This window comes from Eubalaena glacialis, chromosome 3, assembly GCF_028564815.1.
Source record: "Eubalaena glacialis isolate mEubGla1 chromosome 3, mEubGla1.1.hap2.+ XY, whole genome shotgun sequence".
Taxonomy (NCBI): domain Eukaryota; kingdom Metazoa; phylum Chordata; class Mammalia; order Artiodactyla; family Balaenidae; genus Eubalaena; species Eubalaena glacialis.
In genome coordinates, this window is record NC_083718.1 from 84,211,852 (window position 1) to 84,224,955 (window position 13,104).

At 48.5% G+C, this 13,104-nt stretch overlaps 1 protein-coding gene and 1 pseudogene across 1 annotated transcript; one reads left to right on the forward strand and one right to left on the reverse strand.

The window, feature by feature from the left end:
• The first annotated feature begins 4,484 nt into the window (after positions 1–4,484).
• LOC133087067 (late cornified envelope protein 2A-like) lies at positions 4,485–4,750 on the forward strand (annotated as a pseudogene).
• A 6,714-nt stretch (positions 4,751–11,464) lies between these two features.
• On the reverse strand, positions 11,465–12,663 carry LOC133088184 (lactosylceramide 4-alpha-galactosyltransferase-like). Its single transcript, XM_061186002.1, has one exon. It carries the CDS (start codon positions 12,661–12,663, stop codon positions 11,515–11,517), a length of 1,149 nt encoding a protein of 382 aa, XP_061041985.1. The 3' UTR covers positions 11,465–11,514.
• Positions 12,664–13,104: the final 441 nt, after the last annotated feature.

The following is a 13,104-nucleotide window of genomic DNA, read 5'->3' on the forward strand; positions in this document are numbered from 1 at the left end:
CTACGAAATGAACTCACAACTAGGTAGAGGCCTATCCTCTGTAGATGCATCAAGTGTGGGTGTGAACTCTGATGCCTGGGGACAATCCACAGAGCCCTGGAGGAGCTGCTCCCTCTCCCTGTGGCCACAGGGACTCTGCTCCCCAAGGTGGATCCCTGCTCTCCCCAGAACTCCCGCTGTGCTTCAACCCCCCCCCCCCGACCCATCCTCTTCACTCTGTCTTGCTCTTTCATTCACCACATTTGGGATATGCTCCAGGCCCTTCTTCTCCATAAAACCCAGAGCTCTCCCCTGGGTTTGCACAGGCTCGCTTACCAGGACCAGCCTCAGAGTTAGTTCTGGCTCCTGAGGTGTCAGAGAGGATGAGGAAGAAGGGCCAGGGATGCCTTTTATAGGGAGTCCCCAGGCTGGGCTCAGAGGTGGGCCTTGTCTCTGGAAGTTGAAGGAACAGCTCTTGCACAACCAAGGAAGGAGTGGGACCATTCCTGACATTCTCCTCCTCACAGTCTTCCCCTTCCTCGAAATCCATAGTCACACCAAGTCTTCTTACCTGTGCCCAAGATCTGAATGGGCCTTCAGCAAATCACACCCTTTCCAGAAGATGAGCCTTGGATGGCCTGAGATTCCCAGGAACTTGGTCACAGGGCTGAGGCTCCAAGGCCCTGGATCACTGCACGCCAGGCCCTGTTGACATGGTTGGTCACACTTGTCACTCCAGGCTTTGTGAGGTGGGACATGATGGAGAGAGTAGGAATGAGAGGGTAGAAAGGGTTAAGAGAATTTTTTAAGGAAGAATCTGTAAGAATTGATGTCTCTTTGTATGTGTACAATGGAGAAAATAAATCAACCGAGGACTGTACCAAGATATCAATTTCCATGACCAGGGAAAAGATCATGGGATGGACAGAGAACAAGTGTTGGGAGGGGTATAGATTTGAGGTCCTAGCAACACATTCAGGGGAAGAGATCCAGGAGACATTTAGAGATACCTTCCAGAGGTTATTCATTCCCAGGCTCAATGGACTGGAGGCAAGCTTCACCTTGGCATTTACCATTATTTATATATACATGCAATATGGTTATTTATTCAAACAACCAAGTGTGCCAGGTATTCTGCTGGACCCCAGAAGAACAAGAACAGAGTTTCTTTACTCACTGGGTCTCACATTCTAATAGGATTCAAACTGCGGAGATAAACAAAAACACCTAAAACATTAAAAAATACCGAAGATGAAGCCCGTGCAACAGGGTCCACTCGTGAAATAGCATGCTGTCTCAAACTCCTTTGAGGTTATGGTTCGGAGATGTGGCACACAAAAAGGACATCGGACACCAGAGGGTATAATGAAGGTGCTTCTCTATCCCCCTGGCTACTGACAACTGGGAGAGTTGACTCGTGATTTTTTTATTCAACCTCCAATCTAAGTATACCTGTGTGTGTGCCTCGTGGTGCCTCACATAAACACACACACATGCCTATCCTACTCTCACCCCAGCACAGTTACAAACACCTCTCAGAGATTGAGGAAACTCAGGGTGACAGCAGCTAAGACAGAATGGACCAATCAAGTACCCCACAAATCTCATTGCAAAATAGTGATTCAGGAGATGAGATTCAGTACCATCTTCTTTGGGTCTCCTGGTCTTTTCTCAGGCAAAGAAGCATTCCAAAAAGCCTAGTGGACTGAGAGCTTCTCAGGGCCAAGGCTGAGTCTGATTCACTTTTGAAAACCAAATTCCTGACCCACGTGCCCAGACCCCATCCAAATCACTAAATGAGTGTCCCTTTAACTAAACACTTTGTTCATGTGTTGATTCATCTCAACCTTGACCTGAAAGCTCTTGGAGGGCAGGCAGGCTCTATATCTGAAAACAGATGATAAGTAGATTGGAGATAGGGCACCTCTAGTTTAAAAGGGACTTAGAGGTCATCTATTCTTCTCCTTATATTGGGATCTCAGCTCTGTCCCTGTCCCTAGCACGATGAATAGCACATAGTGTGCTCTCAAAGGGAATAAATTCATCTATCTAATCCACACTCTTCCTGACCACTCACTGACAAAGCAAACTCAATCTTTTACTCAACATCACACCCTGCTCATACTCCAATAAGGGAGCGATAAGGGAGCTATCAGTTCAGAAGCTCCCCACATGATGCACCATTCCCAGGGCTCTTATTATAGTTTAGGGATAAACTCCTTCAGAGTCGGGACCATAAGTGCCCATCTCTAGTCTGCATATAAGGCCTAGATGCCAGTCATTTATTTTAATGTACATTATTAAGCACCCTCTAGGTACCAAACATACGACAAGACACATCTTTTTGTTTTTCAGTTAACGTTCAAACCAATGAATAAAACCATCATTTGAAAAGGGAATCCTGATCCTTAGGACACTGAGTGATATTTCAAAGGTCATGTACTAGAACTAAAGTGTACCCCAGCCTCCACGACTGAGGCAGGAGATAGGTCGGCTCCAGATTAGGCATTTACAATCAGCCTCCTGTTTGCTCTCTAAAATAGAAATAACAACTGAAACAGGGTAAATAGCTGAGATTTGTCTCCTGTGGACAGCTTAAGATAACAGTCATGGCAGGAACGGAGGGGGCTAAACCCTGTTTGAGTGAAGGATCACGAGATTTCTGCTTACCCCCCTCCTTGGGGCAAGGGAGACACTACACATGCGCAGAAAGCTTCCTCGGGGGTCAAAAGGCAGGGGACGCCAGGCCATAATAAGTCTTGCTATTTTCCCTCCCAGTCGCCCTTGCGCTGAAATCCATCTTGGCTGAGGGGGTGTAGGTGCACCTAGGGGAGGGTCCTGAGACAAATTAGCCAGGGGGGCAAAACAAGACTATTGGCCAAACGGAAGACAAAGACCCAGAAGAACTGCTCCCTTATAAATGATTTAAACTTCCCAAAGGCTGGACGCTCGCCACTCACTTGCAGAGTTTTCTCGTGCGTCTTTCCACATGTACTCTGCTTTTCCAATAAACGTTTTACTTTTCTCTTTACCTTCCGCCTCCTTGTCAGAATTTTCTTGTCAAGGCAGGCAAGGACTGGGAATTTAGGCTCTAGCCGCTGACCTTTGTGGTCTAGAGGTTAGGAGTCCTGGTTTAAACCCAGGCGACCAGGGTTCGATTCCTGGTCAGTGAACTAAGGTGTCACTTCCAGCTAATGCTCAGTGCTGCTGCTTACTGCAGGCTACTGCTCACTGCTGCGTGCGTCCGGAATCATGACAATAGTCACAGAGATCTGACCTCCTTAGCCTGCCTACTTCTCACCAGGTCAAGTGTTCATTGTCTTGACTAAATAAGTTCAGTCATCACTGTCCTTACAACAAAAAGAAATCAAGACCACATGACCGCCTCTTAGGAGACATCAGAAGGAGAAGCAGAGACTCAGAATCCCCCTGAAGGTCAGACCCAGGCAGGATGAGTGAAAGGAGATGATTCTTCCCAATTCAGCGCTCTTGAGCAAACAGCCTGGGAACAGCAAGTACCTAAAGCAGACCTAAAAGACCAACCTGGATTGTGGGAGGGAATTGGAATAGAATATTTCCCCAATGACAAAAAAATTTTAAATGAACAAACTGTGGCTTTGACCTGAGGTTTCAAGGGGACACGTAGAGTTTCCTTTGGGGTCTCAATTCCACCCTCCAGGGTTCCAGCCTGTGGGACACTGTGACTGGTAAAGCCCCTTAGACCCTGCCCCAGAGGGGGGTCCTGGAAGCTCCCAAGGCCTCCTGGGACACAGGGACAAGGAGGCAGGGGAGTGTCAGGAATGACCCAGCACGTGCCTGGTTGTGCAAGAGCGACCTCCTGCCCTTCCTGGAGCCAAGCCTGGAGCCTATACAAGACATCCCGGCTCCAGCATCTCATCAGCTCTGACTCCCCAGGGACGATTCTCTGCTCCCGCCTGTGACCAGGGTGAGTGGGAAGTGGAGCCAGAGGGGCTCTGAGCAGGACAGGGGAGGAGTTGACAGCTGAGAGGTGAAGAGCAGGGCAGAGGGTGGGGAGGAAGGAGGGAGGCTGAGGAAAGAGGATGATGTCTTTGATTCCTGCCACACTGAGCAGGAAGAAAATTCAAAAGCAGAGGGAAAGACTGTGGCTTAAGAAGTCATTAGCACTTTGCTACTCTGGAAGCTGCCCTGGGCTATAAAAGGTGTGTATCTACCTTATCAAGATTAGGGGCTTATTTTATGTTAAGACAATGGCACTTCAGAGACTTGAATACTGCATGCAGGACTGTGAGGACGGAGAAATCCCTGCTGCCAAGGAGAGTAAAATGTTTACTACATCTGGATTTAAATCTATGCATTTTTAACTAGAGGAAAGACGTATGTTATTTCCTTCAGATGCTTTGCCATGTGTTCTAGAATGTACTTATCATGGATTGACGCTAAAGGAGGTGGAAAGCAGGGCTCTTGATTTAACCTTTCAAAACCATGTAATTGTCCTCTTGCAGGTTGATTGACCTCCTGCCGAGATGTCCTGCCAGCAGAACCAGCAGAGGGGCCAGCCCCCTCCCAAGTGCATCCCCAAGTGCCCTGTCCTTAAATGCCCCCCAAAGTGTCCCCCAAAGTGCCTTCCAGTCTCTTCCTGTTGTGGTCCCAGCTCTGGGGTGGGGACTGCTGCCTGAGCCACCACAGGCCCCATCTCTTCCACCAGCACCAGCCCCAGAGCCCCGACTGCTGTGAGTGTGAGCCCTCGGGAGGCTCCATGTGCTGTGAAGGCTCTGGGGACAGCTGCTGACCTGGGCCCTGAGGACTTCCAAAGAACAAATGAACAAAGCACCAACTTTTTTGCTTCCGCTCATCCCACTCCCCCTCTTGGACATCCTGACATTCTGGGACTGACAGGTCCTAAACTAACTCAGGCATTTCTGCACGTAGAACTTTCTGCTTCTCCTCCATTATCTTTGCAAAAAATAAAATTTCTGTTTCCTACTCAGAAGGTGTCCTGGTCACTCCTTCAGCCCTCCCTCAGCCAGCTATCTCTCCTCTGGGGGGCCTGGGACAAGGGAAGGGCATGGCTAAGGGGTGGGTAACTAGACAGTTTCCCAGGGCTTTGTTTTATAAGATATGGGAAAACATCACCAGACGTGCAATTAAACTGACGAAAGTGTACCTATCAGAGCTTGTCCGGAGGAAAGAAATTATGTTGTTGAAAGAAATGGGGAAGCCGGTAAAAGTGAGAATGTGCTATTTGATCACAATATTTGGTCATAAATGACATTCTAAAGAGAGTACATGGAGCTAACTGCAGAACTTAATTTTTCTGAATTGTGATTCACCCTTTTTCTTGAACCTTCCCCTAACACAGAACTCATTCTCTTTTCTAAATATGTGTTGAACAAATAATTACATGATACCAGATTGACATGGACCAAGTAATGAGTTAGTCCAGGTGCCTCCATGTCTTTGCCCAGTCTGGCACAACACCTGGTTGGTTAGTAGCATGGACTCTGGATCAAACATCCTGGGTTTAAACCTCAGCCTGCCACTTGCTGGGTGTGTGGAAGTTACCGAGTCCAAGCTCCTACTGTTTGCTGCAGGACAGGCCAATAAACTGACAGACAAGATGCGGGGGCAAAGAATAGCAACTTTATCTGGAAAGCCAGCAGATGGAGAAGATGGTCGACCAGTGGCCCAAAGAAACATCTTACCCAAGTTAAGATTCAGGCTTTGTTTTTTATACTGAAAGTGGAGGAGGTGTGGCTGCTTGCTGCAGACTTCTTGGTGCCGCCATCCACGTAGGTCTAGTCACAATTTTCCGGCAAACCTCCAACAAGACAAATGTTATTCTCTGTTCTGCAGCTATTTACCTCTATATGAATGACCTTTCAAGGTCAAGCCTGGGAGGCAGAGCCTGGAGAAGGAACTATCATGTATATTTCAGGGCCGAGGCAGCATGAGACGACAGAGAACAAGGGTTACAGCTAAAGGAATAGATCCTACACGGAGTCACTTTTGTTCTTTTCTGTTCCGTGAACTTCTGTGAGCCTCAGTTTCCTCATCTGTAAAATGGGGTAATAATAGTATCTTCCTTTAAGAGTTATCATGAGTTTAAAGGGTTAATAGATGTAATGTGCTTAGAGCAGTGCTTGTCCCAAAATGAAGCCTGTATCAGTGTCAGCTATTGTTGCTGGTGTTAGCTGTTGCTGCTGCTGCTGTTTTGTTGTTAAAAGTGCCTCTGGGTTGCCAAATGGACTGGACCAGGGGGCTGGGTCAATGTCCTGCTTGCATGTGGACTCACTTGGCAACCGGGCCTCCCATAGCTGATGGTCACCATCCTCGCTGTCTTCCCTGCTTGCTGGGAATAGGTGAGAGGTGAAGAGAAATCGTTAGAACAGCAGCAACCCCCATGACCTAGCTAGAGTCTCTCCATCTCTCCTTTCATTCCTTTGCTTCCCTAGCCTAACCCTCCAGGTAGCAAAGGGCTCAGGACTCAGGAGAATGTGGGAAAAGGAGTTCCAGGTACCAGGAGGGAAACAAAGACAATTCTCCTTAGTGCCGGGCTGAGAAGAATCTATGTGGAGAAAATTCTAGACTCAAACTGGACAGAGATCCAGAAACAGGGTGGCTTTGCCTATGATGCAGCTCTTTGCTCCCCCCTGTCCCCACAACCACCAGCCACATCCCCCATTTATCTTCTGAGCTAGTGGGGTGGCCCCCTGCCTGAGGGCTTACCTCAACAAATAGATCTTCCATGTCTCAAGGGTAACCATTTAGGTTTCTTTTCCGATCAACTTTAAAATTGTAAAAAACAAATTTTGGTCAAAATAAAACAGCTGTAACTTATGGAAAAACAGAATAGATAAATCATCTCCATATATCCCATGACTCAGATAGTAACATTGATATCCCCACTCCGATCCCAGAGTGCATCTTGTATTTGCCTGCTGGCACATGTTCATACTACCCATGGGCTTTGAATAGTCTTCTTCCTCCTTACTTTCCATTATTATCAGAATTACCCTTCTTCCTTCTGATGCTGGAAGCTCAGCCTCTCTGTACACAAGTGCCGAACCAAATCTCAATCTCAGAGGCAGAGTTTTGGATGAAGTAGAAAAGGATAGCTTTATTACTTTGCCAGGCAAAGGGGGACACTGCAGGCTCCTGCCTCAAAAAACTATGTGTCCCAACCTGGGAGGATTTGGTGAGGGCTTTTAGAACAATGGTTCAAGGGTGGGGTCTTTGACAAGATCAGGGTGTGAAGGGGGAGGGCTGCACTCCCTTAATCTCCTCTCAGGTGGTCGGTCTCCTAATCTTTATTTTTTTATTTTTTTATTTTTTTTATTTTTTTTTATTTTTGGCTGTGTTGGGTCTTCGTTTCTGTGCGAGGGCTTTCTCCAGTTGCGGCGAGCGGGGGCCACTCTTCATCGCGGTGCGCGGGCCTCTCACTGTCGCGGCCTCTCTTGTTGCGGAGCACAGGCTCCAGACGCGCAGGCTCAGTAGCTGTGGCTCACAGGCTTAATTGCTCCGCAGCATGTGGGGTCCTCCCAGACCAGGGCTCGAACCCGTGTCCCCTGCTTTGGCAGGCAGATTCTCAACCACTGAGCCACCAGGGAAGCCCCTGGTCTCCTAATCTTGATGAGCTTCTCTGGTCCCTTTAATCTTGCTTCAGGTGGTTTTTAGGCGGCTCCTCCCTTGATTAGCAACTACTTGAATCTGCCCTTTGGAACTCAGGGAAGGTCATGGAGCTGGAGTCTTGTCTACAAGAAATGGGTTGATACCAAGCAGGGCCCTGTGGGGCTCCTGGGCACAAAGCCTTTATGTGTCCCCCATTTCTTTGATTACAGGAAATAGGCTTCATTCAGCCTCCATGACCTTCCCTGAGTTCCAATAGGCAGATTCAAGCAGTTGCTAATCAGGGAAGGGAGGGGATGCCAGACCAGGGAGAAACAAACAGTCAAGAGAAACCATAGTGCAGCCTTGGGACAAGGTCCTGGCTCCCCATCAACGGATACACACAAAGATATCGTTGAGCTGTTTTGCAGATGCTGAAATCCCCTCCAGGTGGGAGAAGTTAAGATTAATGATGGTAGGCTGCCCACAAGCTCATAGACCCCAGACCGGTTGGAACCAGAAGGTTGATGATGCTGACTCCCAGTTACCTCACCACCAACCGATCAGAAGAATGTCCATGAGCTGATCACGCCCTCTTTGAACCATTACTATAACACTCCTCACTACCCTCTCCAAGTGAGGATGCACAATTTTGAGGGCATTAGTCCGCTGTGGCCCCCTTTTCCTGGCAAAGGAATAAAGCTATTCTTTTCTACTTCGCCCAAAACTCTGCCTCTGAGATCTAATTTGGTGTCGGGGTACAGAGACCGGATTCAGCTTCAGGGGGACAAAAAAAAGGCCTCTGCGTCCAGAGCCCCACAGGGCCCTGCTCAGTTTTACTCCCTCTCCATTATTATCCTGGAATTAGCAGAGTAATTCTGAGAGTGGTTAACATGATGGAAAACATGAAAAAGTATGGCATGTGTCTTATGACACAGGAATAATTCTACCTGCGAAAAATATATGCGTAAAGATTTATGCATCTAAAAAAAAAAAACATGACACACATTTTGTTTTTAGTAAATCTCTTTTCAGAGTTTTCAGTTAACAGTAGTTTAGGATACATTTTGTTACATAATAGACTTTACCAATAGATAAAAGTGTTGGATAGGATTCCCCAGAGCAGAACTTAAGAATTTCTGTGCAAATGATACTTTAAGGTAGGACTTCAGGAGAAAAACTTCAATGCTCTGTAATTTTTGAGGCCTCTTTTATGATCCAAAGTATGGTCAGTTTTAATAAATGCTCCAAGTACACTTGAAAAAGAATATGAGTTCTGTCATTGTTGGATGTTGTGTTTAAGTATGCTAAAAATATCAAATTTGTTAATCGTATTTTTCTATCTTCTATACCCTTGCTGAATTTTTGCATTTTTCCATTAATAACTGCAATTAACATGTTCATATCTACTAATTATTGTGGTTTTATCTATTTTCCATTTGATTATATAAATATTATTATTATTATATATAATCAATATTCACTTAGAGTTATTGTTTGTTTATCTTTCTTGTTTGTTATTCTTTCCTGTATCTCTAAGCTAATATCTGGGGTCATTTTCCATATGCTTAAAAATGTCTTTTAAGTATTTTCTTCTGCCTTGGATTCTACTAATAATTATCACCATTTTCCTTTGTTATAAAAATGCCTTTACTTTGCAGTAGTATTTCCAGCGTATATAAGTGCTAAATTGATTGCACTAATGGCCCACAATTCTTCACCCCTCTTTATACCCATGCTTTTTGCTGTGTGACTTTGCAGCTCCTCTTTTCAAAGGGTGGAATATATTTCTAGGATCCTTGATTTTCTGTGCAGTTGTAAGAATTGTTTTATCCAATGGAGTGTTAGCAAACAAGATAAGCAGGGGCTTGGAAAAAAAGTGTTGCCCAGTCTGCTTTGTTATCATCATGAGAACATGCGTTATCTAACACTGTAGAAGATAAGAAAGGTTGTCCCAGTCTTCCTACTTAAGTCCAACCTAGATCTGCCAGGATCCGACTCCCAGACATGTGAGCAAGTCTAGCAAACTGCCTAGTCAGTCTGGATGGGTAGCCAAGAAGTACTTGTCCTATGCCACTGAGGATTGTGGTTGTTTTTTGTTTGTTTGTTTGTTTTTTATTTATTTATTTATTTATTTATTTATTTATGGCTGTGTTGGGTCTTCGTTTCTGTGCGAGGGCTTTCTCTAGTTGTGGCAAGCGGGGGCCACTCTTCATCACAGTGCGCAGGCCTCTCACTATCACGGCCTCTCTTGTTGCGGAGCACAGGCTCCAGACGCGCAGGCTCAGTAATTGTGGCTCACGGGCCCAGTTGCTCCGCAGCATGTGGGATCTTCCCAGACCAGGGCTCGAACCCGTGTCCCCTGCATTGGCAGGCAGATTCTCAACCACTGCGCCACCAGGGAAGCCCAGGATTGTGGTTGTTATTCAGCATTATTTTGGCGATAGATAACTGCTCAATAAATAATTGTAAGTTCGCAGCTATTTTCTTTGGGCACTTTGAAGATGTTATTAATATTTTAATCTGACTTCCATTATTTCTGTAAAGAAGTCAGGTGTCAGTATGAATTTTTGGTCCTTTGAAGGTCTTTTTTCTCTGGCAGATTTTAAGTTTTCATTTATTTTGTTTGTCTCCATTTTAATAGGATGTTCCTAGGATTTGTTTTCTTGGCACTTATTGTACTTGGGATTCATGATCCTGTGGCTTGGTGCCTTTCGTCACTTTGACAAAATTCTGAGGCATTATCTCTTCATATCTGCTTCTTTTTCTTCTCTCTTCTGGGTCTCCCAGTGCAATTACCCATGTATTAAAGCTTTTCACTATAGTCATATATCTCTTATGTGCTTTCCTGTATTTTCCAACTGTTTGCCTTCCCATGCTTCAATATTTTCTTCTGTCCCATTTAATAGTTGTCCAATTATCTCCTCTGTTGTGTTCAGTCTGTTATTTAACCTCTCTACTGAGTTCTTAATTTCAGTTATTTAGTTTTCAGTTCTAGTCTTTCATTTTGTTGCTTTTCTAATTTATACACAAGTTCTCCACCTTGCCTTTTAATTTCTTGAGCATACACATCATTGATATTTTCAAGTCTCTTTCTAATAACTAGATTAACTAGATTTCCTGTGCTCTATCTGCATTGTCTGTTTTTCTCTTGGTTTTTTCAGTCAAGTGTTTTGTTTTGTTTTTTTTTTTGGTGAGTCACCTTTATTGTATTTATTATTCTCACTTTTATTGTGTTTATTGCGGGTAGGGTAGGGGGTGTTTCCTTTAAAATGCTTTTCCTGAGCCACAAGAACTCCAGGGCCCCTGCCCGTGAGTGGGCAGCTGGCACATGTCACTCCTGCAACATTTCTGGAAAGAAGGATGAGGTGGGCAGGCAGGCCAGCTCTGCTGGCCTCGGCCCCCCTGAAAAAGAAACCCAAACCCCAGAAGCACCCCACCCCTTGGGCTCACGAAGCTGGGTGTGCATCCCGGCTACCCCACAAGCAGCCTCCTCTCCCTCCTTCCTACCCCCTTTCCTTGGGCTTCTCCATGCTCCCCTCGTGGGCACTTCAGCCCCAGCCTGCCTGCTTCCCACGCTGCCCTGGAAGATGCTTTCATACTTGCTGGGCTTGCCTGTTGTCTACAAGACCCAGGATGCTCACCCGGTGCACTCCAGCTGATTCTGGCTGGGCACACTTCCCCCACCACTGGTCGCCTCTACCCTGTAACAGTGCACTGGCCTGGGGGTAGAGGCGACCAGGCCCACCAGCCTCCCGCTAGCTTGAAGGGAGCAGGTCCTGGGGCCCGCAGCACGCCTTCTGGTAGCAGCTCTTGGGCCGACAGTTCCCCGTCCTCCCCGCTGCCTGCCCCAGATCCCGGGATGCAGCAGCTCAGGTCTCCCCAGGAAGGGTGGCCGAGCCCTTTCCTTCAGGACGCCGGGTGCACGGAGGGAGCCAGGCAGGTCCCTCACAAGTAAAGCTTCATGGCCTTGTGCGTCGTGGGGCAGTAGCGGGCGTGGAGCTGGGCCAGCAGTGCCCAGGACGTGGCCTTGAAGCGCGTGTCCTGGCTCTTCTTGTTCCACACGTGGACAGCGTAGGTGGCGTTGAGCAGCCGGGACAGCTCCTCGGGGCTGATGTCTTTGAAGTACTTCTTCCAGTTCTGCCAGGGGATGGGGTAGAACGCCTCGTAGGGCAGGGTGGTGACGCCGCGGCGGGCGTGGCTCTCGCCCAGGCTGCGGATGGAGCACCACTTCTTGAAGACCCACGTGAGCAGCTGCGGGCCCTGGTGGCCCCAGATCCAGCCGTTGTAGTGGGCCATGAAGTCACACATGCACAGCGCCATGAACTCGTGGTGGCGCTCGAAGGCCAGGAAGGCGCCGTTGAGGACATAGCGGGACTGGGTGCCCAGCGCGTTGGTCAGGTTCCCCAGGCTCTTGAGGACGATGAAGTCCGTGTCCAGGTAGATGCCTCCGAAATTCCACATGAGCGCAATCCTGGAGGCATCGGAGAGCACGGGCAGCACGTAGGGCTCCCACCGCCGCTGGAGGGCCGCGTACCAGGCTGCCAGGGGCGTGTCCCGAAACAGCTCCTGCAGGTCCAGCGGGAGCATCTGGATGTTGGGGAAGCAGCCCAGAAGCGAGAGGCCCAGGTGCCAGGGCAGGGAGGCGTTCCCGCCGGGCAGCCCCTTCATCAGGACCTCCACCTGGGACTCAGGCTGGGCCCTGGCTGCTGACTCCACTGAGCACATGAACAGGAAGTTGAGGTCTGTCCGGTCAGAAGTCTCCAAGAAGAAGATGTTGCCGGGAGGTGGGGTGCCGGAGGGCGGTGTGTGGGGGACCAAGCGCGGGCAGGGTATGTCAGCAGGCAGGTTAGATAACTGTCCTTGGCCCCCGGGCTCTCCCACAATGTGCCAGTAGACCATGACGGAGACCAAAAACGTGAACTTGAAGCCGATGATGAACAGGGTGCAGACCCGCTGCCTCGGGGCACCCCGGAGCAGCCGCAGCAGGCAGTCGGGGGGCCTGGACGTCATCTCCCCAGATGATATCAGGAGCCTCCAGCAGGAACTGACTGGTCTGTAAGAGACGAGCACCGCATTCGGGCAGGCTGCTGGCATCCCTGACCCAAGAAAGACACTTCCTACAAACACCAGCCACAGCCGACGCCAGCTTCCAGAGCCCACGGGCCTGCCAGGTGGTCAGAGCCCCATCTCCGTCCTCATCTGTAAAATGGGGGCAGCGGGCCATGGACTGAGATCTGAGCAGGGTCCCTTTCACTCTGTGACATACCTGTGAGCTCCCCAAGGACTGGGCCAGCACTACCTACGACGTGCGGCCAACATGGGCCCAGGGCAGGGTCTGGCCTCTCTGCCTGGCAAGGCCTGTCCCCTTTGAACTACCAGGCTGGCAGCCTATGATCTGAGCCCAATGCACGCACCTCTCAGTCCCATTCAGTTCCACCAGCCGGGCCTGGAGCTGGTCCAAGAGGAAGAACTGCCAGCAGCCACAGGGACTTTTAGCAGGAGGCCTGGGGCTCTGGGGGGCCTGGGTGCTGGCAG